Source organism: Cannabis sativa, chromosome 2 (assembly GCF_029168945.1).
Source record: "Cannabis sativa cultivar Pink pepper isolate KNU-18-1 chromosome 2, ASM2916894v1, whole genome shotgun sequence".
NCBI lineage: Eukaryota > Viridiplantae > Streptophyta > Magnoliopsida > Rosales > Cannabaceae > Cannabis > Cannabis sativa.
This window is the reverse complement of record NC_083602.1, coordinates 47,916,157-47,943,330: the sequence shown is the minus strand read 5'-3', so window position 1 is coordinate 47,943,330 and position 27,174 is coordinate 47,916,157. Positions and strand designations below refer to the sequence as shown.

Sequence of the window (27,174 nt, the reverse complement as noted above, 5' to 3'; positions counted from 1 at the left end):
TATCACATGGATGAATCCATTCGTTATAGTATACCTCAAATTGAAAATGCAAAGTATTTTCTTGCTGCCATTAAGGAAAAGTACAAGAAGTTCTCAAAGAATGAGAAAAATGAGTGCTCAACTTTGTTCTATCGCACTAATTATGCCGATACATGTGATATTAGAGCCCACATTGACAAGCTCATGGGTTGTTACCAAAATCTCAAGGGCATAGGATTGGATCTTGGTGAGGATTACATGGTATAATTTGTGATGAAAATCATTCCTTCTCAATTTTATTTGATTAGATCAAGCTCTAATGCTCAAAAGGAGCAGTGGACCATTGAGGAGATGACTGCTATTCTTGCCAAAGAAGAAGAGGACATAAAAAAGGGGAGAGCAAGAAGTATCTCCATGATGACCAATCCAAACAATTCTCACAAGAGAAAGTTCACTCCCAAGAACTCTAGTGACCAAAGGTTTCATAAGAAGAAAGCCACCAATCCTAAGGGAAATGGACAAGCAAGCTCTTCTTCAACTGGTCATAGAATGAGTTTTTCAAAGGGAAGTGTAACTTTTGTCAGTGCTTTGGGCATAAGAAAGCTGATTGTCGAAAGCTCAAAGCTCACTTAGAGAAGAAATGTAATTGTCTTGTGATGGTTTGTTTAGAATCCAATATTATTGATGTGCCTTCAAATACTTGGTGGTTAGATACTTGTGCTACAATTCATGTTACGAATTCTTTGCAGGCAGTGACAAGTCAAAGAAGACCGAGTACGTTGGAGGAGTATGTGTACATGGGAGATGATACTAAAGTCAGAGTTGATTTTTTTGGGAGTGTCGAACTGCAGTTGAATACTGTGCATTTTTTGGAGTTGCATGATGTTGCTTATTTACCCTCTATTAGGAGGAATTTTATCTCTGTATCCATTTTGGATAGACTAGGTTATAACCTTCTTTTTAGAACTAAAAAACTGACTTTGTATCGTGACTCTATGTTGATTGGAAATGGAACTTAATGTGGAAACTTATATAAGCTTGATTTACATGATGTTGTTCCGTTACTCCTCCCTCTCATTCTTCTTCTTCTTCTCTTAATGTGATTGTTGGTTCTAAATGTGCAAGATCATATTTGAAATCTTCCATGCTTTGGCACAAACGTTTGGGCCATATTTCTAGAGATAGAATGGAGAAATTTGTGAAAGATGGTGTGCTTCAAGATCTTGATTTCTCTGATTTTACTGCCTGTGTTGATTATATAAAAGGAAAGTTGACTTCCAAGGTTAGAAAGAGTAAGTCAGACAGATGCACATATGTGTTAGAGCTTATTCATACTGATATTTGAAAGCCTTTTGTTCCACCTGCTATGGGTGGTTATAAATACTTCATCACCTTCATTGATGATTTTTCCCAATATGGCCACGTTGAGCTCATTCGTGAAAAATCTGAATCTTTAGATGCCTTAAAGATTTTCAAGACAAATGTTGAGCTTCAAAAGTGAAAGAAGATTAAAGTTCTCAATTCTGATATAAGTGGAGAGTATTATGGGCATTATGATGAAACTGGAAGGAATCCCGGCTTTTTGCAAAATACTTGCTGGAATGTGGTATTGATGCAAGATATACAATGCCATGGACACTTCTTGACATGGTACGTTGTATGTTGATTCATTCTAGCTTGCCAGAATTTTTATGGGGTGAGGCATTAAGGACTGCTGCTTATATCTTGAATCAAGTGCCTAGCAAGTCTATCCCAAAGACACCATACGAGTTGTGGTCAGGCAGGAAAGCAAGTTTGCGTTATTTTTATGTTTGGGTATATAAAGCTGAAGCAAGGACCTATAACCCACAATCTAAGAAGCTTGATCCGAAGACTATTAGTGGCTATTTTGTAGGCTACACTATTGGTTCGAGGGGTTCTAGATTCTATTGTCCTTCTCACACCACCTAAGTGATAGAATCAGATAGAGTTGTCTATTTTGAAGATGACTTTGGTTCAAGTCAAGGGTCAAGAGAAATTTTATTCAGGGAAGAACGTATTTATGTCTATGTACTTGTTGCTTCCGCTTCCGCTCCTACTAATGATCCTGTGATTGAACAAATTCCAACAAAAGCTCCTGATGAACCTCGAAATCATATGCAAGATGAAAATCCTGATATTGAGGGTGGTGAAGTTGTGTTGAGAAGATCACAGAGAGCTCACAAACCTGCTATTCATGATGACTACCTTGTCTATTTGCAAGAATATGATTATGATGTGGGAGATGCTTCTGAGCCAGTTTCTTATCAAGAAGCCATGAGGAGTCCTCAATCTAAGCTATGGTTGAATGCAATGACAGATGAGTTAAGTTCCATGTCACGAAACAAAGTTTGGAATTTAGTTGTCCTACCGAAAGGTTGCAGACCCATTGGGTACAAATGGCTTTACAAGATTAAACGTGACTCAAGTGGTTAGTAAGGTATAAGGCTAGACTTGTTGCTAAAGAGTATAGCCAGAGAGAAGGTATTGATTTCAAAGTAACATTCTCATCTGTGTCTACCAAAGATTCTTTGTGAATCATCATGGCTATGGTTGCTCATTTTGATTTGGAACTTGAACAAATGGATGTGAAAACTACTTTTCTAAATGGAGATTTGTATGAAGATGTCTACATGACTCAACATGTTGGTTTTGAGAAGCCTGGCAAAGAACATATGGTTTGCAAGCTCAATAAGTCTTTTTATGGACTTAAATAAGCATCAAGACAGTGGTATCTCAAGTTTGATACAATTGTCCCTGCAATGGAGAATAAAGTTGATCAATGTATATATATGAAGGTCAGTGGGAGCAGCTTCATTTTCTTAGTACTGTATGTTAGTGATATTTTGCTTGCTTCTAATGATAAAAATCTATTATCTAAGACAACGCGATTGTTATCTGACCATTTTGATATGAAAGACCTTGGTGAGGCTTCATATGTACTTGCAATATAGATTCTCCGGGATAGAGCTAAAGGTATTCTTCCGTTGTCTTAACGAACTTACATTGATCGGATCTTGAAAAGATTCAATATGCATGTTTGTTCACCTGGAAAGGCACCAATAGTAAAAAGTGAAAAATTCTCAAAGGGCCAATGTCCACAAAATGATAGAGAGAGAGAGAGAGAGAGAGAGAGAGAGAGAGAGAGAGAGAGAGAGAGAGAGAGAGAGAGAGATGAAATGAAAGTGGTTCCTTATGCATCACTTGTGAGTAGCCTGATGTATTCTCAAGTATGCACGTGCCTTGATATTGCTTTTGTTGTTGGCGTGTTAGGTAGATACTTGAGTGATCCTAGACTTAGCCATTGAAAGCGGTTAAGAAAGTCATGCAATATCTTTAGGGTACCAAGGATCATATGTTGACTTATCAGCGAGCTGACACTCTTGATATATAGTTGGGTTTAGTGACGCCGATTATGCAGGATGTGTGGATGATAAGAAATCCACACCAAGCTACATTTTCATGATGGTTGGAGGAGTTGTTTCGTGAAAAAGTGTCAAACACACACTCACATCATCCTCAACAATGGAGGCAGAGTACATGGCGTGTTATGAGGCTATATGTCAAGCAATATGGTTGCAGAACTTCATTTCAGCATTGGGTGTTATGGACTCTATCTCGAGGCCGCTGAAATTGTATTGTGATAATTCCGCAGCAGTAGCTTTCTCTAAAAAATGTTAGAAGTGCTTCCTGCTCTAAACACATTGACATAAAGTACTATTTTATTAAAAAGAAATTTACAGAGTCTCTTATTTCCATTGAATACACGCCTAGCACTGGCATGTTAGCAGACCCACTAACGAAAGGCTTACCCATATGTGTATTTTTGGAGCATGTTGCTCGAATGAGATTGTTAGGAGCCTAGCTTGTTGAGCTCAGTGGGAGTTTTATTATTATGTATCAGACATGCTGGTATCTTGTATGAAATGCTTATGACTTGTGTTTTGAACATGCATAATGATATTATAGTCACTTCTAGTTATTGTTGACATATGTATGCATGTATGTGTTGTTTACTGAAGTGGCAGGTACAAAAGGAGATGAATGCGCATAGTCTCAATTTTGTTGTACCTCATGTATGTTTGGTTTGATTATTAATGATTGTTGTTGGATTAAATGTCTTCAAGGCCAATTCGTACATAATATATGCATCCTGTCGATATGATATTATGTACGTTTTAATTGATTACCTTATGTGTGGTAGATAATGTTATGGTAGTTGATTATATTGTCCAAGTGGGAAAAGTTAGAATTATTATTGTGGACTAATATAATCATAAGCTTAATACCATAAATACAATCATTAACTATGTGCTCAATATTTGTCAACAACCATAATGGGATGGTTAATAATTATTTATTATGTTAGAGGCACATGAGAGCGTTCTCATAACTATAATTGGCCCATTAAATTATAGTATACCATTATTGAACCACTTAAGCCCAATTAGTAAATAAACCATTAGGGTTAGAGAAGTGTGACATATATATATATGTGTGTCTTAAATGAAAAGGGTTAATGGTAATAGGAAGAGAAGAGGGGATAGCTCCACATTGTGCTCTTCTCTAATCTTAAGTTTGTGTTGTTTTGTTGGTGATTCTTGGATTCAAATGGCTCACATGGATGGCTCAATGGGAGGTATGTGTGTATTATTTTGGATGTTCTAAAAAAAGTATTGATCTTGGATTTAATAGTTATGAGCAATGATTAATTTTTAATGTGTTTATGGATAGCTTATAATCTATGTGATAGTTTAGCAAATAGATCTTATATGACAAAATACTCATATAATCGTAATGTGAAAATAATTAATATTAATTGTCTACTAATTTCATATCTTAAGTATGAGATCATTACACCCAGTACTAATCCAAGGGTTACGCTATGTTAAGGATGCGGCGAACACGTTCCTCCCTTGGCCTAAATATTTTTTTTAGCATCGGAGGTAAATTTTTTTATTATAAATTATCATTATAAATCATACATACATACAAATTTTGATCTATTATGGTATTTTGTATAAGATACTCTCCTTGCCCAAGTATCATAACAACGTATTATGTCGAATGAAAAAGGTCCTATATTTTATCGAAAAGTAGGTGGAGATCATGCTCACCTATTATTCACTCCAGAAATTATTAATTAGGCCTGAACTCATGTGTAAAGACTAATCACTTATAATGAGATACACAGAATAATAAAGTCGAAAATTTCTTTCTTTTGTCTAAGTGTTATTCGATTTCGGTGTGTGTGTGTTTTTTGAGTGTAGCGTAATTATATTTTATAATCAATTAATAGTTTTAATAGTTTAAAGGTCTTGGGTTCGAACCTATAATCTCCATCTTTTTTCCATCCCTCTCTCACCACTAAGCTAGCTTTAATGACTTTGTTGTGTGTGAGTTCGTGTAAGTTGAATTGGTTCTTAACCCTTTTTTCTTAAGTTTAATGAATTGGTGCGTGGTGGCAGGATGGCACAATCCTTTCGCTAGAAAAAATATTTATATATAGAATTTTTTTTATGGTAGGACCAGAAAAAGCCTCCACCTATAGGGCCTTTTTCAGCCAATAAAAATTGCTACGTCAGCAATTCTTTTAAGGTGGTAAACATCTGAATTTTACACATTCTGGTGACTTTTTTAATTTTTTTTATTCAAACCTGACTCAACCCTCCCCCTCTCGTTTCTCACGGCAAGGCCAAAAAGGGCTAATTCCGATCGCCGTAAGACCAGATGGAGGTATTTGACATAAAATAAACACCTCAAGTTAACCATTGCTAGGGTCTGATAAAGATCAATGAACCAAAAAAAAAAACAATTGACCCAGTAAAAGTTTGCATGAGATACGAAATAAAGAAACAATTTTTACACAAATGTCCCATTTTCCTTATACAATCAAACAAGATAGAGATTACGGTTGTGGGTTTCAAACTTTACCGCTGACAATCTTGCTAAAGAGTACGATTATGTCGCTATTGTTCTTGTTTCATACTGCTTTCTTAATTTTCTGTATAGGTTTTCAAGTCGGCAAAGCTCGCAAGAAGTAAGTTCATTTTTCAATTTTTATTTTTCTTTTGCTTCTTCAATTTTTATTAAATTAATTAAATGGTCATTTTATTTTTGTTTAAATCTTTTATGAGGCATGTATAAAGTGCCCTACCCAACTCTTTATGCCTCATAATCTAATAACAAAGAGGCTAATCTCTTCAAATTGTATTAAGAGGGGACCGGAACTCTGTGAAATGGATGCCTGTTTTTCATGATAATGATATTGGGAGGAATGAAGCATCCTTGTGGTGTGCTCTATCCATGACTCTCTGTATATAGTCACTCATTTTTTCTACTTCCATGGGTACGCCACCAGTAATCCTCAGAATCGCCTCTCTGACAATATGGATTCTTGACTATGTTTGGACTTATGGTTTGCACAATCTCATTTGGGAATACTCGTGTGCTTTCCTAAACTCATCTTATTAATCATCATCTCTTTTTGTGTTTTTTTTTCCTTTGTTTTATATCTCAATGTCAGCAACAAGAAACCCCAAGATCGTGGCCCCTGACCCATCTCCGGTGATCGTGCCAATGAAACACTTCATTAGAGTCAAAGCTTCTTGGCTTCGCTCCGGCCACGTCGACTCCCAACGGGCCAAACGAGTTTCAGAAAATGTTCCTCTCGTAGTGATCTTCCAGATTCCGTCGCCAGATTCTCAATGCACTGCCATTGCCCAGCGCCGGCAGCCGTCCACCGTGGAGTCTAGTGAGCTTGGGCAGCTGCTGTGGTGTAATAAAAATGAGCATAATCCGGTGTTTCTCACCTAAAATTAAAAATATGCATATGCTGACGTGGTAAAGTCGTTTTTCTAAAAGAGGCCCTACTAGACTACTAGTGGAGTTTTTCTCTTGAGACCTACATTCTATATATATATATTTGATAGACTTATCTTTACTTCATATATATAAATGTGTCTCCTTGCAATTATTTTTTGTTCCATTAATGTTGCTGAAGTTTGATAAAAATATGGATGTGAGCATTTACTCTCATCTCTACACATAGAAGTTCTTATTAAAATCTAGAATGACTTGTCCCCCATTTTTTTTTTAATAAAAGTTAAAGTTTTCTTTATTTTTTTTTTCTTTTCTTAATTGTTTTTTTAGGAAGAAAATTTAAGTATTTATTATGAAGGAGATATTTATACTTGTATTAGTTACATGTTAAAGGAATTGAGGATAGCTCAAGTAGTCATAAATCGTGTGTTGGAGGTCTGAGTTCGAGTCCCAAATTATACATTCTATAATATAATTAACGCTTAAATTAAAAAAAAAAAAAAGTTACATGCTGAAGACTAGAAGGTCTTAATATTATTAAGAGTGGTTAAATTAGGGCACCCACTAAGTTTATGACAATACATGATGAAATTTGGAACATTATATTGCTTTACTGCATTTATTGCAATGCTTTCTAGTGGTACCTACTACCTACCCTGGTTCATATTCAGTCCATTATTTTGGAAAAGAATCACTATCTAATTTCATCATAGTATAAAAATCGTTAGCAAAAAGAAAAAATAATATAAATACATTATAAATATATATTTATAAATGAAAATTCATGTTTTAGGATCATATGTTACTTCTTCAAGCTCTCATTTGTATCAAACATTAAATTTCTGGACCATGCCACAATAGACATCATCTACAACAATAATGATATCAGTGATATGCACATGTTTATACTATATTCACATCGCTTAATTAGAGAGGTAAGTTTTTGAAATGAAAACTCATTGTGTCCCACATTATTATATTGTTCTAGGTTAGGTACTCAAACTCATGCATATGCTTTAATGAAACCCAACTGTGAAACCAAAGAGGTTGTTGAAACTTGAATTATATGAGAGTATAAACAGTGCTGATATCATTGATCAAGCTAAGAACTTTTCCTCTGTTATTCTTTTTAGGTGCATTTCAGCTATGGAGTGTCAAAAAAATCTGCAGGGTGATCTTGAGTCTATGAGGGTTTTCTACAGAAGTGGAGCAACTAAGGAAATATCTTGGAGAAAGTCACAGCTGAAAGGATTGCTTACTTTTCTTGAGGAAAATGAGGCTGATATTATGAATGCTCTTAAACAAGACTTGGGAAAGCATTATAATGAGGCTTTCAGAGATGAGGTATATATATATATACATATAATTGATATAAAATAGTAGTAAAGACAAGAAGTTGTCAGTGCTGTTACACATTATCCTTTTAGAAAGAAAGAAACGTACTTTTTTTATAATTGAAACAAGAGTGAAAAAAGTTTGTTCTTTATTGTAGGTTGGAACATTGATAAAGTCTCTAAACTTGGCTTTGAAGTCTTTGAAAACATGGATGTCACCAAAAAAGGTACTCTATGATAAATTTTTTTCTTATCAGTCTTTGACTAAACTTCTTGTAATTTTTATCAAATTTATACTAATAATTCCTATATTTGTTACTGCTTCGTGAATAGGCTAGACTACCTGCAATTGCATTACTGACCACCGCAGAATTGGTTCCTGAGCCTCTTGGTCTGGTTCTCATATTCTCTTCATGGAATTTTCCATTTGGTGGGTGAAAAAGAAAAAATGTAGCAAGACAAAACTAGATAGAAACCTTATTATTGAAAGCTCTTATTAATTCTTCTTTCTAAAACATTAATTTATTTCATTTGTTAGGACTGTCCTTGGAACCTCTCATAGGAGCACTAGCTGCTGGAAACACAGCTGTTCTGAAACCTTCAGAATTGTCCCCTACTTGCTCTTTTATTCTAGCAAATACCATGCCCAGCTACCTCGACGGTAAAGCTGTCAAAGTTATCCAAGGCGGCTCAGATGTTGGAGAACAGCTCTTGCAACATCGATGGGACAAAATATTCTTTACTGGTATACACACAAACACCCATCTATGCATGATCATTTTGAGGTCTAGATGTACTTTCCCATTCATGTCTTCTCTGTTAAGTAGGAATTTTGATAGAACCTCCTTGGTTAGTTGATTCTATTCTTATCAAATAACAAAGGTGAGAACCAAATGGTTGCTGTTTTATTGAATTTCAGAAGAAAACAATTACAAACTGGGTTGAGCTTGTTCGAGAGGCTCTACTCTCCTAATTCACCTTTCGAGAGGGTGTTACTCTCCAATAATTCCTTTCTACTTTTCTGACCCCCTTTACAATGATTATCCCTCTCTAATTTATAGTTTCCCCTCCCAAATAAATGTGCCAGCTGTCTCTGTAATATTATGACAGCTGGACTATGTAAAAGTAAATAATAATAAAATATGACAGCAACCTTACCTAGACCAAAATATATAGATTAACTAATACAGATTATATACTTCGTATAAAATAATTATTTATCTAAGTAGTTGGTTTTTCCTCCTCTTATACACGTGATGTATAGGTGGTGTATCATTTCCTCCCCCTTTTAGATTCACCTTGTCCTCAAGGTGGAAGTGTGGGAATTGTTCGGTGATGGTCTCAAAGTCTTCCCAAGTCGCTTCAAATGCTGGAAGTGATTTCCACTGAATGAGGACTTCAATTTTGGTTGGATTTGTGGTCTTTTGTCGCTGCTGCAACACCATCTCAGGTTCCACGCGAAGCTCTAATTCCGAGGTGAGCTGCGGAGGAATATCTGGAGAGAAATCAGCATTACCAACGGCCCTTCTAAGCTGTGATATATGAAAAACGGGGTGAATGGTGGAATGAGATGGTAGTTGGAGCTTGTAAGCTACTTTGCCGATGCGTTGGATTACACTAAACGGACCATAGTATCTAGGAGAGAGTTTCTCATTAAGTCGTTTAGCTAGAGATTGCTGGCGGTAGGGACGTAGCTTGACATAGACTTGATCACCCAGCTGGAATTCCTCATCGTGCCTCTTCAAGTTTGCTTGGCGCTGCATTTGTTGTTGTGCTCGGAGTAGGTGCATGCGTAAGTCATCCAATATAGCGTCGCGGTTGTCCAATAAACTGTCCACTTCAGCCACCATTGTGGCACCTTTTTTGTATGGCAGTAGGGGTGGTGGTTCTCGACCATAGAGTGCTTTGAAAGGAGAATATTTGGTGGCCGAGTGGTACGAAGTATTGTACCAAAATTCTGCCCACGCTAACCATTGCGACCATCTCTTAGGGTTATCATATGTGAAGCACCGTAAATATGTTTCCAAACATCTGTTAAGGACCTCCGATTGACCATCCGTTTGGGGGTGATAAGCCGTGCTCCGTTTAAGTGTGGTCCCTTGTAGGCTAAATAGGTGTTGCCAAAATTTGCTAAGGAAAATGCGGTCGCGGTCTGTAATGATGGACAAAGGTAATCCATGAAGGCGCACTATTTCTTGCATGAAATTCTCAGCCACGATTTTAGCGGTGAAGGGGTGTCGAAGTTTCAAAAAATGAGCATATTTAGACAGCCGGTCAATTACTACAAGTATAGTGTCCCAACCATTGGATTTAGGGAGGCCTTCAATGAAATCCATTGTGATGTCATCCCAAACTTGGGCGGGTAGGGGAATGGGTTGAAGGAGACCTGCTGGAGTAGTAGTGAGGTACTTGTTTTGTTGACAAATGGCACACCTTTTGATGAACTGTGTGATGTCGTTTTTCATGCCTTCCCAAAATAATTCTGCCTGTATTTTTTTATAAGTTTTCAGCTCACCCGCATGACCTCCTAAAGGGCTGCAATGAAATTCCTGGAGGATCTGGTTGATTATGCTAGATTTTTTGGGAACCACTAATCGATTTTTGTAGTGTAGGATCCCTTGATGGAGTGTAAAGCCGTGGTGGTGCCTTCCCATTTCTATGTCCTCTTTTATTTTCTGCAGCAAGGGGTCTGCCGCTATGTCTTTTTCTAGCTGGGGCCATAGCTTCCATTCGGCAGTCATCATTAAATGGGAGAAGTCGGCTGGCTGTTGTCTAGAAAGGGCGTCAGCCACTCGGTTGCTTGCTCCACTTCTATACTCAATGTCGAAATTAAGCCCCATAAGTTTTGAAACCCACTTTTGGTATTCTGAGCCAATAACTCGTTGTTCCATTAAAAATTTCAGGCTGTGTTGATCTGTCCGTACTATAAATTTACTACCCATTAAATACGGTCGCCATTTAGCTATTGCAAAAACGATGGCCATCAATTCTTTTTCATAGATAGATTTCTTTCGAGCTTGATGTTTGACTGAAGAAGGCAATCGGGTGTTGATCTTGCATGAGGACTGCGCCTAAACCAAACCCGGAAGCATCGGTTTCCACAATAAATTTTTTTGAGAAATCGGGTAACTTGAGTGTGGGAACTAAGGTCATGGCAGTTTTGAGAGCTTGAAATGCCTTTTCTGCTGATGTTGTCCACCCAAATTGATCCTTCCGTAACTGATCAGTAAGGGGTTGTGCTATGCTGGCGTAGTTGGCTACAAACTTTCGATAGTAACCAGTAAGACCAAGAAAACCGCGCAGTTGTTTCAAGGTGGCTGGTGTTGGCCAATCTGTCATTGCTTGTATCTTTGCGGGATCGGCTGATACTCCTTGGCTAGAAATGATGTGTCCCAAGTAAGAAATTTCTCTCTGTCCAAAAGCGCACTTCTTCTTGTTTAGAAATAATTTCTGAGTTCCCAATATGCTGAATATTTGTTTCAGGTGCTGAATGTGATCCTCTTCTGTTTTGCTGTATATTAGAATGTCATCAAAGAACACCAAAATGGACTTTCGGAGATATGGTCGGAATATGTCATTCATGAGAGATTGGAAGGTAGCTGGGGCGTTTGTCAACCCAAACGGCATGACTAAGAATTCGTAATGGCCGTCATGAGTTCTGAATGCAGTTTTGTGAACATCCTCTTTTTTGACCAAGATTTGATGGTATCCAGATTTTAAATCCAACTTTGAAAATATGGCAGCACCATGTAATTCGTCTAGTAGCTCGTCTATGACTGGAATTGGGTATTTGTCGGGGATGGTAGTTCGATTTAGGGCCCTATAGTCAACACAAAATCGCCACGACCCATCTTTCTTTTTAACTAGAAGTACGGGGCTTGAGAAGGGACTGTTGCTTGGCTGAATAATTCCTGCTGCCAACATTTCTTTGATGAGTTTCTCAATCTCAGCTTTTTGGCAGTGAGGGTAACGATAGGGGCGCACGCTAATTGGCATAGTTCCTGGTTGTAAGTTGATGGAATGCTCGTGTTGCCGTGAAGGTGGTAAGCCGACAGGTTCTGCAAATATTTCTGGGCTCTCCTCAAGTATTCTCTCTAAAAATCTGGGCAGTTTAACTGTACTAAATGGCTGTTCTATTCTTGCTTCATTTAATTCCACCCAAAAACCATTCTTTTCTGCCAATAATGTTTTGTAGATATTTTTCAAAGACACCAAACTCCTTCCAAGAGATGGATCTCCTCTTATAGTTACATCTTGGTTACCAAATTTAAATGTCATTGTTTGGAGTTTCCAATCGGTATGCGTCATTCCTAGAGTAGTCAGCCACTGTAGGCCCAAGATAATGTCTGCACTACCCAACTTGATAGGTAGAAAATCCTCCCAAATATCTATTCCTTGAAAATGCACATGTACTGTCTTGCATATTCCTTTATTTGGCATGGAATCCCCATTTCCCATGGTGACCCCGTAGGTTCCTGTTGACACAATAGGAATCCGTAACTTGGCCACCAATGTTTGCGAAATGAAGTTATGTGTGGCCCCGGGATCGATAAGTATGATCACCTCCTGCTCCTCTATGTTTCCCTTTAACTTCATGGTCGTATTGGATGACAGACCGGCCACAGATTGCAGGGATACTTCCACAGTTTCTGTTTCTAGTTCTGCTGGCAGCTCCTCCGCCAGTGGTTCCTGGAAGTCTTCGGGCTGTTCCTCAGGAATGAGAAGAACATTAATCTCCCTTTGTTTGCAGCGATGTCCCGGAGACCATTTATCCTCACATCTGAAGCATAATCCCTTTTCCCTCTTGGCCTGCACTTGAGCATCTGTCAAACGTTTTACCTCCCCTGTTTGGCGCACGTTTCCGCTTCGATTCAGGTGGTTGAGTGGCTGGTAAGTGTGGCTGTTGCTGGATGGTGTCATGCGTCCATATCCTAATCCTCTTTGACGGAAAAGACCTGCAACACGGTTCTTTTCTTCGATGTCCAATGCTATTTCCATTGCTTCATCTGTATTTCTTGGTCTCTGCACCCGTAGTTCGGCTCTTATTGCTGGAGTGAGTCCGTTTAAAAATGTACTCAGTTGTACTTCAGCTGTGATGTTGTCCAAGGGTGCCAATAATCTTATAAAATTTCTGGAGTATTCCCCTACGGAACCTTCTTGTTTGATAGACAGGAACTGGTCATAGAGTGAACCTGCCTGTGTATCTCTGAAATGTCTCAACAGGAGCCTTTTCATTTCTTCCCAACTGAGAATGGCCCGTTTCTTGACTTCATACTGATACCATAACAGAGCGTCGCCGGTGAGGGAAATAAAAGCTGCCTCAATTTTCTCTGATTCATCGTACTGGAAACAAGAAAAATATCTTTCTGCTTGCATGATCCACCCATCAGGATTTGTTCCATCAAATGTTGGCATCTTGAGTTTCCGCAGTCGCTGTTCTTGTCGATATTGGACATGACCCAGCGAACGTTCTGATTGAGTTTCTCCCAATCGAGGGCTGCCCCGGCGTGTATCGAATGAAGTTCCCCTATAATTTCCATCGTTCGGACTCTCGGCTGGCATCTTGGACGTATCTTTTATGCTGAAATCCTTGGCTGAGTTCTCCCCCGCATCTTGGTCCTTTCTTGAATTTTCTTGCATCTCAAAAAAGCTTTTCAGTTGCTGCTGGAGTTGTTGTTGCATTTGTCGCCCCACTTCTTGGATGGATTCTTTGACTGCCGCCAGTTCAATCTTCATTGTCTCCATCTCTTCTTCCATGTTTTCCGACCGTTCGACAGCTTTCTTGGGTGCCATCCGCAGCTCACCGCACCAAAATGATAGAACCTCCTTGGTTAGTTGATTCTATTCTTATCAAATAACAAAGGTGAGAACCAAATGGTTGCTGTTTTATTGAATTTCAGAAGAAAACAATTACAAACTGGGTTGAGCTTGTTCGAGAGGCTCTACTCTCCTAATTCACCTTTCGAGAGGGTGTTACTCTCCAATAATTCCTTTCTATTTTTCTGACCCCCTTTACAATGATTATCCCTCTCTAATTTATAGTTTTCCCTCCCAAATTAATGTGCCAGCTGTCTCTGTAATATTATGACAGCTGGACTATGTAAAAGTAAATAATAATAAAATATGACAGCAACCTTACCTAGACCAAAATATATAGATTAACTAATACAGATTATATACTTCGTATAAAATAATTATTTATCTAAGTAGTTGGTTTTTCCTCCTCTTATACACGTGATGTATAGGTGGTGTATCAAATTTCCTTGTGAATGGCTTACATTTAAATCAAGGTGGAGCTACACTATGTTAGAGAGTCTCACATTGATAATGTGTGGAAACTTAATACCATTTATAAGATCGTAAGGCTACTCCTATCATAGCCAATTAGTTTGGAGATGTATCCCCATACTTCTTACCATACAACTCACTATCCTATTCTCTAACATCATACTAGCAGCTGTCAAACTTGTTTTCCTTATTAATATCCCTCACCTAACTTAAATTTTTGGCTTCGCCCTCATTTCAATATTGAATCAATGATATAGGTAGTCCTCGAGTGGCACAGATAGTCATGTCTGCAGCTGCTAAGTTTTTAACACCAGTTGTGCTGGAGCTGGGTGGAAAATGCCCTGCTGTTTTTGATTCCTTGTCATATTCTTGGGACAGAGAGGTAATTAAAGGCATAAACTTTATTGTTTAGGAAAAATAGTTAAAAGTTTTTCTTTAACTATTTTGTTCATGTAATGACAAGGCGGCTGTAAGACGAATCCTTGTGGGGAAATTTGGGACTTGTGCTGGACAAGCTTGCATAACAATTGATCATGTTCTTGTGGAAAAGAATTTCCTGCCCGTATTGGTAAGAAAACAAGAGCTTTCTCACATTTTCTGATATAACAAACAAGAACTCAAGCATGGTTAAAAAAAATCACGTGTTCTTGTTGTTTAGGTGGACTTACTGAAGACCAACACTAGGAAAATGTTTGGAGAAAACCCCCAACTGTCAAACTCCATGGCCAGGATAGTAAACAAGCATAATTTCTTGAGACTGAAAAATCTTTTGGATGATCCTGCTGTTAAGTCTTCAATTGTTTATGGTGGCAAAATTGATGAGGAAAACTTGTAAAAGACAACTTTTTAAGTTTCTCTGGTGAATAAAATTAGCATTTGTTTAGTGACAAAATCATAACTTTTGTCAACTTTTATGCAGGTTCATCGAGCCAACGATCTTGGTAGACCCTCCGTTTGAGTCTGAAATCATGACAGAAGAGATCTTTGGACCATTGCTTCCAATCATCACGGTGAAGATCATTAAAAGACTGTTTTTCTCTTTTGTTTTCGGAACAATAACTTACATAACTACTCTTTTTCTTTGCTTGGACAGTTGGAGAAGATTGAAGATAGCATAGAATTCATAAAGCTAAGGCCTAAACCACTTGCTATATATGCCTTCACCAAGAGCAAAACACTAGAGAGAAGAATCATATCAGAGACATCTTCAGGGAGTGTGACAATGAATGATGCCATAATTCAAGTACTTCTTTTTAGCATTTTCATTATTTTTCTTTACACTGAAAAAGAAGGGTTTTATAACAACAATTTTTGGTGCATCTGTTTTTTTAATACTAATTTGGACCCTTATTATCATCATTACATTGCTTGACTTAACACTGGATTTTTCTTCTCATGACTGTTGAAAAATGCAGTACGCTGCAGATGCAGTCCCTTTTGGAGGGGTTGGAGAAAGTGGGATTGGAAGGTACCATGGAAAGTTCTCCTTTGATACATTCAGCCATGAAAAAACAGTGGTAAGAAGAAGCTTCTTCACTGATTTTTGGTTCAGATATCCTCCATGGAATGACCACCAGCTTCAACTCTTTCGTGTTGCTTACAACTATGATTACTTGGGTATTGCCCTTGTCATGCTTGGCTTGAAGAGAGCCAAAAAGAATTCATACTCTATCTAAATATATAAAAATAAATTTGGATACATTATGTACAAGTATATTGTTTTCATATCTAAGTTGTATTCTTTGTGCTTTTCTTCTAATTATATATTGAGTCAGATAAATGGCAATATTATAAGTAAGGAGTGGATGAGATGAGTGTATTAGTTTGTACTAGTGGGAGCTGCCATATTTTGATGCTTTACTAAAAGGTCAAATTAAATTGTTCATATGAAATTCTAGCTTTTTATTTTTAAAATCTTTCCAATATAAAATCTAATGCAAGGATTTTATTTTGGAATGTGTTCACGTGGTTTTTGTCAAATGATCTAAGAAAATCGTAAAAGATAGAGGACTATGCTGATTAAATTTTAGCAAAATAAAATCGCAAAAAAGTAAATTAAAGAAGACACCGGGATTTATAGTAGTTTGCTCTTGTGTCGCGACAATAATGGGCTACGTCTACTTTATAATTTATTAATTTTGTTCGACACACCAGAATTATATTCTCAAGAGTGTGGACAATGATGCAAAAAGAATTTCTAGGCAAAATCTATGTCAAGGCGTATGAACAGGAACTCATGGGAGATCAACTATCTATAAACTCAACAATAATGGTGGTGATAATCAATGTTCTTGGGAAAAGTGAAAAAAGAAAAGTCAAGGATAGAGAATGGTTCGCTTATCCTTGGAGGAATCGTGTATATGTTGTTAGACTATAATATGTAGGGGTGTTTATTGGATCACATCCAATGTTTTTAGGTCTATCCAGATCCGATCCAATCATATATTGGATGTTAGATTTTACCATCCAATCCGATCCAATCAATTTCAGTCATCCAATCGATCCAACATCCATTGGATGTTGGATTGGATTGGTTCTATCTATTGGATGTATTTCATATATATATTTATTGATTTAATTTGAGTTTATCCAATATTTTACACCTAATATTTTTTGGATCGGATCGAATCTATCCAATATTTTAGGTCAAGTGTGTATTGGATTGGACTGGATCTATCCAATCCAAGAAAAAAAGAGTAAAATTTTAATGTTAATTTTCATATATACATATAGATTTGACGTATAACAATATAAAATTTAATTACTCATTCAAACTAAATGTAAATACAAATTAGTTTGATTGGATGTTGGATGTATTGGATTTTTAGACACCCATCCACCATCCAATCTGATCCAATTTGATATTTAAAAGTAACATCCAATCCGATCCGATCATAATTGGATATCCAATGTTTGGCGGTCGGTTGTAATTGGATCGGTCGGTTCTCATTGGATTGGATCAATTTATGCACACCCCTAATAATATGTATAAAAATGAAATATATGTATGTGTATATAACATGCGGAATAAACGAATACATACACTATATAACTGTTGCTCCAGAATTCGCCCAAAATACGTGGACCAGTCGAGAGGGGACACGTGGATCAGATAACTTGTAAACATTTACTAAGTCTTTGTGCGCCACAAGGAAGCGCTGTTAGCATGGGTCCCGGAGGAGGCACCCGGAGTACAAGGTACTCCAGGAAGCTAGTATGGCGTGAAGGCTCTCTGGGATATGTCAGGTCTCTCCCGAGCAATCAAGTCGCATTTAATGCTGCATGGGAGGAAGCGTGTTGAGACTGTAACACGCAATAAAGTCTGACGGCACAACCCCCAAACAGCAGCGCTACAGTAATGATCTTTTAAGTCTAGCGACAGTTACTCTGCGAAGAGTCACGTCAATCACAAGGCAAAAAGGACATTCTTCATAAAAGCCCTACAGCACCTAGGGATTTGACCATGCATCACCCATGGTATATTCATTGGAAATGCCCAACTTTATGGATACTTACAGATACATGTGTAAGAACAATTCTAGGGATTACCCCACCAAAACACTATAAATACCCCCTCAAAGCTCATTTAATGGGGTCGAGAATCTTGGTTTGCAAAAGAGCAAGGAGAGAAAATACTCACCAAGAACATTCTCTGTATTTAAGAGAAAGACATTCTCTCAAGTGTAGAATCTGTATTAAATACATCCATTAATAACAGAGACTCGTGGACTAAGGCTCATTAACGCCCCAACCACGTAAAAAATCTTCATCTCACTTTCTTACAGCTCTTCATTACAATCATATTTTAATAGTTGCCGAAAATCTCGGTCAACATTTTGGTGCTTTCATTGAGAGCTGAGGAAAGCTGCTACATAACAAGCATTTGACTTCACAACAATGGTGGAGACCAGAAGTACACGTCATCCTCGCCCTCTGGAAGACGCTCAAGATCCCAATGAGGAAGATGTAGCCTCAAGAGCAGCAGAGGAGTCCGAGGAAGAAGAAGAAGAGATAGTTCCCGACGAGAACTACGAGGAACACCTCGACGAGTATGCCTATGACGAAGGAAGCTACTCGGAGTTGGTGCTCCTTAGACAAAAAGCTATCGATCATGAAACTGAGATCGAAGCTCAGAAAGTGCAAAATCAAAAAATGCAGGAAGTGATGCTAGCCATGCAGAAAGCCATGGAGGCAGCTGGTATTCACGTACACCCCAAGGCGATGGCAGCTGGGCTCGACGGGGAGCCAGCGACGTCTTCGCCTAACTCCCAGCAGCAAAGACCTAGGGAACCTAGCCCTATAAGGCACCCTGCTGAGGAAAACCAAACAAAAAACCCTACTTCTACCCCTGGGCGAAAGAAAAAGGTGCAGGATCCGCGAAGGGTCCGCTCAGATTTCCCTAAAGGGAAAGGTCCGCAGAGGGGCAAGCCCCAAAGAGGGAGTCTTGGCCCTCAGGATTGAGGGGACCGAAAAAGCGTTTCCGTGCACCAGGAACCAGGGAGTAGAGGAAGAAGAGGACAGAGATGTCCTCCCATTGATCTGAGAAATCAAATCAATGGGAATCAAGGTGACCTCCGGGATCACCTTGACCAAAAAAGATACAGGCCCGTAGTCTCCTCGGGCACTGTAAACGAAGGGATTATGGCGGAACTTGCCATACTTCGAAAAGATATTGCTCGAGTCTCCCGGAGGCAGAAGGGAGACGACTCCGACTCGGACAGTGAGGATCGGGAGCCTTGTGCCAAACATATCCTGGAGGCGGAGCTCCCTAAAAACTTCAAGATGCCCGAAATGGCGGCCTATACTGGGAACTCCGACCCCAGTGATCACTTGTCACGGTTCAACCGTGTCATGACAGTCATGCGGGTCAGCAATGACGCCAAATGCTTGTGCTTCCCCCTCACTCTGAGCGGATCAGCAGAGGAATGGTTCAAAAAATTGGAACCAGGATCGGTGGGTTGCTGGAACAAACTCCAAACCAACTTCCGGAGACAATTTGTCGCTGCCAGGAAGGTCAACTTGGAGGTTAGTGCCTTGACCAACATCAAGCAACTGCCCACCGAGACCTTGAAGAATTACATCAAGAGGTTCCGAGAGGAAGCCTCGAAGACCAAGAAGGTCGACGACGGACAACAGCTTGCGCTTCTCCAAGCAGGAATCCGCACTGGGACTCCCTTCTGGAACGAGTTGCAGCAAGAAGGCGCTGCTAGCCTTCAGGACTTCCAGAAGCGAGTCCAAAAATATATTAACCTCGAAGAAGCCCAGATCGTGGCTTACGGAGGCTACTATCCCACCGGGATAGCAGGATACATGCCAGGAGTGTCGCCCTCGGGTACTGTCCCGACCGCAACTCCACCAGTAAGTGGCATACAGTTCTCCGCTACTCCCGGATACAGCCAGGGTCAAGCTTTGGCACCGGCATCTTCCCATTACGGCAACCCGTCCGGGGTGAATGGACGAACTCCTTCACAGGCCGCCCCGACTGCTAGCTTAACAGGCCCTACTCAGGGGTCGAGGAGCAAAAGGTCCTCCAAGGGCAGCACCCGAACGGGAGAGAAGCGCCAAAAGAAGGGATACACACCCCAATATACTCAGTACACAAAGCTCACGGACTCTCAGGAACGTGTATATTTTGCCACTAGGCAAAATACGCACTACCGGAGGCCCCAGCCGTTGTACAAAGATAGCTCCCGGAGAGATCCGAGTAAAAGATGCGAGTACCACAACGACATTGGTCATAGCACCAATGAGTGTAAAAATCTCAAAGACGAGATTGAAAATTTGATCCGTTTGGGCCACCTCTATGAGTGGATCAAAAATAGGTTGCCCCACCTTAATCCAGGGCAGGTGGCCGGGGGTATGCCTCCGGGAACGCCAGGGGGTACAGCAGGAGTATTGCCTCCAGCTGCTCCCGCAGGTGACACCCAGCATATCCCCGGACTACCGCCCCGGCCTAATGGACGGGTAGCCATGATCTCCGGAGGTCCCCATATCGGAGGAAACACTCGCAAGGAGCGAAAAAGATATGCCGAGGCCGCAAGACACAGTGAGGTGTGGGAGGTTACTCAACTCCCGGCTCAAAGGCCCCGGCTAATGGACCAGCCCATAACGTTCACAGAGGAAGACGCCAAGACGGTGCGTTTTCCTCACCACGACCCGCTGGTCATAGAGACCCCCATCGCAAATAAGGTGGTGGCTAGGGTCCTGATTGACAATGGGAGTTCCGTGAACTTGCTCTTCAAAGAAGCCTTCACTGCGATAGGATTGACCGACCGGGACCTCTCGCCTAGTGGATCACAGCTCACAGGGTTTAACGGGACGACGCTAATCCCGATGGGAAAAGTCAGGCTCCGGTTACTCCTATGCCCGGATACCCCCAGAGCACATTTAAGTATTGCACCTTCGTGGTGGTAGACTGTCCAACAGCCTACAACGCAATCCTAGGCCGACCGGCCCTCGTCGACTTTGGTGCAATTACTTCAATCCGACATCTATGCCTAAAATTCCCTACCCAGGAAGCCGGAGTCGGAACGGTGAGGGGAAATCAGGGAGAGGCCAGGCAATGTTACAATGTTGCCACCCACTTACCAGTACTCATGGTCCGGGGGCCCCCTGAGATAGAGAAGGCTGAAGAGGATGAGTTGGATCCTCGCATAGGGTCCGAAAGGGTCGTGGAACCAATGGAGGACGTCGAAGAAATACCAGTGTGCGACGACGACTCCACCAAAGTACTCCGGATAGGGAAGAGCCTGGATCCGGAGGAAAAAGATAAAATAATAAAAACACTGAAGGGCGCCATCGACATCTTTGCATGGCGCCAAGAAGACATGACCGGCATCAGCCCTCATGTCATCACCCATGTACTCAATGTCAACCCGGACATGCCCCCTATACAGCAAAAGAGACGCCCGCTCGACTCGGTGAAAGCCGAGGCCTTAGAGAAAGAGGTGGACAAACTCTTGTCCAATGGCATGATCCGCGACGTGTATTATCCGGAATGGCTGGCCAAATCCGGTCCTGGTGCCCAAGCCGAACGGGACTTGGCGGGTTTGTATAGATTTCACAGATCTAAACAAAGCCTGCCCAAAGGACTGCTTTCCGCTGCCCAGGATCGACCAGATGGTAGACGCCACGTCCGGATTTAAGCTGCTGTCTTTCATGGATGCCTATGCTGGGTACAACCAAATAAAAATGCATACGGCAGACCAGGAGTGCACTAGCTTCAGGACCGATAAGGGGGTATACTGTTACCTAGTCATGCCTTTCGGATTGAAAAATGCCGGAGCAACCTATCAAAGAATGGTTAACCGGATGTTTAAAAGCCTCCTGGGACGAAACATGGAGGTATATGTAGACGACATGCTCGTCAAATCCAAAGCATGCAACAGCCATGCAAGCGACTTAGAAGAATGTTTCGAAGTCGTCCGGAGATACGGCATGAAGCTCAATCCGAAAAAATGCACCTTCGGGGTCAAGTCGGGAAAATTCCTGGGCTTCATAGTCAGCCAAAGGGGGATCGAAGCGAACCCGGAGAAAATCCAAGCTGTCCTGGACATGCCATCCCCCAAGAAACATAAGGACGTGCAGAGCTTGACCGGAAAGGTAGCCGCACTGAGCCGCTTTATCTCACGATCCACGGACAAGTGCATACCCTTCTTCAACATACTGAAGAAATGCCAAAAGTTCGAATGGTCGGATGAATGCGAGGAGGCATTCAAAAGGTTAAAAGACCACATGGCCAAACCTCCTATCCTATCAAAACCCGTCCTTGGAGAAGACTTGTTCCTTTACTTGGCCGTCTCCGAACATGCGGTCAGCGCTGCACTGGTCCGGGAGGTATATGTAGACGACATGCTCGTCAAATCCAAAGCATGCAACAGCCATGCAAGCGACTTAGAAGAATGTTTCGAAGTCGTCCGGAGATACGGCATGAAGCCCAATCCGAAAAAATGCACCTTCGGGGTCAAGTCGGGAAAATTCCTGGGCTTCATAGTCAGCCAAAGGGGGATCGAAGCGAACCCGGAGAAAATCCAAGCTCTCCTGGACATGCCATCCCCCAAGAAACATAAGGACGTGCAGAGCTTGACCGGAAAGGTAGCCGCACTGAGCCGCTTTATCTCACGATCCACGGACAAGTGCATACCCTTCTTCAACATACTGAAGAAATGCCAAAAGTTCGAATGGTCGGATGAATGCGAGGAGGCATTCAAAAGGTTAAAAGACCACATGGCCAAACCTCCTATCCTATCAAAACCCGTCCTTGGAGAAGACTTGTTCCTTTACTTGGCCGTCTCCGAACATGCGGTCAGCGCTGCACTGGTCCGGGAGGAAGAAAAAATTCAGCACCCCGTGTACTATGTTTGTAAGCGCATGGTAGGGGCTGAGACAAGGTACCCGGTCATTGAAAAATTAGTATTCTACCTCCTGATGGCATCAAGGAAGTTGAGACCATACTTCCAAGCCCATCCGATCAGAATCTTGACCAATCATCCGCTCCGGCAAGTTCTCCAGAAGCCTGAAGCATCTTGAAGACTCCTCAAGTGGGCGATGGAGCTGAGTCAGTTCGACTTACATTACGTGCCCCGGATTTCCATAAAAGGCCAAGCCTTGGCAGACTTCATCACCGAATGCAATGAAGCCGAGGCAACAGCCAATACACCGGAACCACCAATCCCCACTTGGAGAGTATTTGTGGACGGAGCTTCTAATGAGAACGGTTCAGGAGCCGGAGTGGCTATGATATCACCTACTGGATTGCGGCTCCAGGCGGCACTCCGATTCAACTTCACAGCTTCGAATAATGAAGCCGAATATGAGGCCCTGATAGCAGGGCTAAAATTGGCTAAAGCTGTAGGAGCCAAGAGAGTGGAAGTCTACAGTGATTCTCAGCTGGTCGTAAACCAAGTTTCCGGAGAATACCAAACTCGCGGCGAACGGATGGCCGCGTACGTAGCAATAGTCCGAGAACTGCTCCACGAGTTCACGGACTACAAAGTAGAAAGAATCCCCCGAGAGAAGAATGCTCATGCGGACTGTCTGGCTAAGTTAGCCTCGGACAGTGAAATCGAAGAACTGGGGGTAGTACCAGTGGAACGCTTGGCAGAGCCAAGCATCAAAATAAAAGAGACCACACAAACGGTTGGGCAAGAACCCAGCTGGATGGTCCCCATCATAAAGTACATAACCACAGGTGAGTTGCCCCAAGAGAGGGCACTGTCTCGAAAGATTCAGTATCAAGCTCATCGTTATGTAATGATGGACCACATTCTCTACCGGAGAGGACTCAGCATGCCTTATTTAAGGTGTGTATCGGACTCTGAAGCTAGACAAATCATGCTAGAGGTCCATGAAGGGTTCTGTGGAGATCATACGGGAGGACCCAGCCTCTCAAAGAAAATATTGAGGCAAGGGTACTTCTGGCCAACAATGAAAAGAGATTGTATAGACTATGTCCAAAAGTGTGACTCGTGCCAAAGGTACGCGAACATACCGAGAGCTCCTCCAAACGAGATCACCTTGATGACCAGCCCCTGGCCCTTCGCGGTCTGGGGAATAGATCTCATCGGGTCTCTACCTACGGGAAAAGGAGGGGTAAAGTATGCAATAGTAGCAGTGGACTACTTCACCAAGTGGACAGAGGCTGAGCCTATGAAGACAATAACTGCTAAGAAGGCATTGGACTTTGTTATCAAAAACATAGTGTGTCGATACGGCTTGCCTCACAAAATAGTCTCAGACAATGGAAAGCAATTTGATTGCGAGGAATTTACTGACTTTTGCAACCGACACGGAGTGGTAAAAAGCTTCTCCGCGGTAGCCCGGCCTCAAACAAACGGCCAGGCGGAAGCAGTCAATAAAATCCTAAAGGTCACCTTGAAAAAGAAGCTACTGGCCTGTAAAAATAACTGGCCTGAAGAATTGCCAAGGGTATTGTGGGCCTACCGGACGACCCCCAGAACCACAACCGGTCACTCGCCGTTCTCAATGGCGTACGGTTGTGAAGCAATGGTCCCGGTGGAAACATTATTCCCATCCCACAGGAGGACGACTTATGATCCGGCCACCAATCAGGCACTGCTCCAAGAGGCTTTGGATCAAGTCGAAGAACTCCGGGATGAGTCTCAAATACGGATGGCTGCTTATCAAAAGAAGGTGACCAAGTATTTTAACTCCAAGGTTAAAAACAGAAAATTCGCTATTGGGGATATGGTCCTAAGAAGGGTTTTTCCAGCCACCCAAGAACCCGGAGTGGGGGTACTTGGACCAAATTGGGAAGGACCATATGAGATCGAGGACGAAATCGGCTCTGGCACTTACAAACTAAAAGAATGGATTCGAACCACCGTCCCAAGAGCCTCGGAACGCCGATCACCTCGTAAAATATTACCAGTAGCGAATTAAACTTAGATTTTGTTCAAAGGGTTTGTACCGTCCAAATGTATACCTCCTCTATATTAAATAAAACTGAGTGCCTTAAAAACAAAGTTTCTATGCCACTCAGGGGGGTACTAGGGTATACCGCACGGACAAACAAAAACAAACTAAGTAAAATATCCTGACCCAAAGGGCAGGTCAAAAAGTATGCGCAAAAATAAAAAGCATAAGTATAAAAACCCTGAGCCAAAGGACAGGTTAAAATATATAAGTGTGACGAATAAAGATCGCATAAAAAATATCCTGGCCCAAAGGGCAGGTCATATACATATAAATGGCCCGGGGACAGGCCTTAAAATATAATTGTCTCCCTTTCAAACGAAAGCTGCCGCCTATATGTAAATTGTTCTAAGGTAGCAGCAAATATGAACAAAAAAAAAAAAGAGTTATAAAAGAAACGGGTAAAATCTGGGTCAATAATACGGCAGCTCGGTCGGCCGCGGAGGAAGACGAGGTCCAATCCGTGCCTCAAGCGCAGCATCAAGCTTCTTCTTCTTTTCCCGAAATCTGGCAATCATCTCCTCGGGTTTGGGATAAAAAGTAAGCTTGATACTCTGATCATTGGTGGCCCAAGCCATATAGACACCATCATCAAAGCGCTTCGGGCACCGAGCGCAGGAAACAGGAGAAAGGAGCTCGGCCCTCTTGGCCTTCCTGGTGGACTGTTCTTTGAAATCCCTAAGCTCCTTCAACTCCGCAGCTAGAGCGGCCTTGGATTCAATGTCCGACCGGGTGAGTCTCCTCTAGAGATCTCACCTTGGCGACCATTTCATCCAAAGCCTCCACGGCCTCCGGAGATCTCGCCCGGCCTTCTCGGCCAGCCTTCGGTTTGAGCCCTTAGTTCCTCCCGGTGCCGGGCCTCCATCCCGTCTCTCCGCCGAGCCTCGTCCCGATCATGGCCTCCGCCCGAGCCTCCCTCCGTTTGGCCTCCTCTTCCTTGGCCTTGGCCGCCGCCTCCCGGCGCCGCCAGCCTCCTGGTAGATCTGCCTCTCCGCTGTGAGGTCTTGGAGGACCTTCCTGACGTCATTCATGTCTCCAAAGTCGGACAGAGTGAAGCCATGGTTTATGATGTTCTTGGAGAGGCGGCCAGCCTCAGCAGCAAGCTGAGCCATAACAAAGTATAAGAAAAAATTTCTCAAAAGAGGAAAACAAAATACAAACAACAAAAGGAAACGCAAAAATTGCAAAGTACTTACCACCGTGAGAGAATGGCTGAGGTCCTGGACCTGGAAGATGGAGTTCAGGGAAGCGCAAGTGGCAAACCGCTTGGGCGCGCAACGTGTGAGCTGAGAAGCGAACTCGCCGGTCATCTCCGCGGCAAAGGGAGCCAAGGTAGGCCCTAGGAAGCGACGGAACCAGTCCGATAAGGGGTCCAGATTAAGGTCCCACGGATCCTGGCATTCCGGGTGGTTGATGCTCGCCTCAACCTCAGCTCGCAGAATCCTCCTAAGGGCCTCCACTTCGGCATGCCCCCGGGAGTACTCATCCATAGCATAGTTGTGTTTGGCTATGCGAAGCTCCTGCCTCACCTCGTCCCCCGGAATCGGGGTAAGCTCGATGTGGGGGGGAGCAGGATTTTCCTCCATCGGGGAGACCCCGCCGTCTAGGCCATGGGCAGGAGTGTCAGCTCTCCGAGGCCTCTTCGGCTCATCCTGGGCAACCATCTTGCCCTTACGCTTGCGAATCAGAGCCACTTCAGGCTCCTCCTCGTCCTCCTCTGCTACCTCCGGAAGGGCTTCGAGGCTCTCCCCGCACCCTCAACGGCTTCCTCCGAGAAGTCCCACCCTTTCCCTTGGCCTTCTCCCGGAAGCACCTCCTCGTCATCCACTAAGTCAATAGTGTCGGGGGGAGCGCTGGAAGAAACCTTCAAGGAAGGGGCTGGGGGAGAAGAGGTGAAGGCCGGAGGAGCCACGGGAGTATGAACCCCGGCAAGCTGTTCCAGGATGGCATCCATGGAGATATCTGTTTCAAAAAAAATAAGCAAGTGTTAGAAGTCCGCAAGGAACCGCTTATACAAGATACAGCAAATAAGCTACTCCTACCCGAACTTCCTAATTCGGTCCTAGCAAAGTCTTGTACTTTAATGCTGGCGGCGTCATCTCCGAGATAACTGTCCGAGGGCCGAAACCAGCTGGACGTTATGTAAGTTGATGGACCTAAGGGAATAGGTTCCGGAGGGCCGGAGCCCATCCGGGACCGACCTAGGTAATCTCCTAAGTTCGAAAAGTAAAACTCCTTCAAATGATCCCCCCACCGGGTCAACGGCATCTTAAATCTACGAAGACGCTCATCGAACCCT

At 42.1% G+C, this 27,174-nt stretch overlaps 2 protein-coding genes across 6 annotated transcripts; one reads left to right on the top strand and one right to left on the bottom strand.

Moving 5' to 3' along the window:
- Positions 1-5,622: 5,622 nt before the first annotated feature.
- Positions 5,623-16,326, top strand: LOC115695191 (aldehyde dehydrogenase family 3 member F1-like). Of its 5 annotated transcripts, none has more exons than XM_061110563.1 (12): positions 5,628-6,037; positions 6,524-6,840; positions 7,953-8,163; positions 8,312-8,380; positions 8,487-8,583; positions 8,692-8,898; positions 14,699-14,823; positions 14,905-15,009; positions 15,100-15,272; positions 15,361-15,451; positions 15,535-15,684; positions 15,857-16,326. In XM_061110563.1, the coding sequence occupies exons 2-12, from the start codon at positions 6,785-6,787 to the stop codon at positions 16,115-16,117; spliced, it is 1,545 nt and encodes a 514-aa protein (XP_060966546.1). In that variant the 5' UTR covers positions 5,628-6,037; positions 6,524-6,784; the 3' UTR covers positions 16,118-16,326. The 5 variants fall into 5 exon arrangements, with proteins under 5 accessions (XP_060966547.1, XP_060966544.1, XP_060966546.1 ...); XM_061110562.1 differs by having other exon boundaries at positions 5,628-6,346; XM_061110564.1 differs by having other exon boundaries at positions 5,623-7,754.
- An 8,863-nt stretch (positions 16,327-25,189) lies between these two features.
- LOC133034327 (uncharacterized) lies at positions 25,190-26,598 on the bottom strand. Its single transcript, XM_061109389.1, has 3 exons — positions 26,072-26,598; positions 25,847-25,978; positions 25,190-25,207 (listed from the first exon to the last, which is right to left on the bottom strand). Exons 1-3 carry the CDS (start codon positions 26,537-26,539, stop codon positions 25,190-25,192), a joined length of 618 nt encoding a protein of 205 aa, XP_060965372.1. The 5' UTR covers positions 26,540-26,598.
- Between the last annotated feature and the right edge of the window lie 576 nt (positions 26,599-27,174).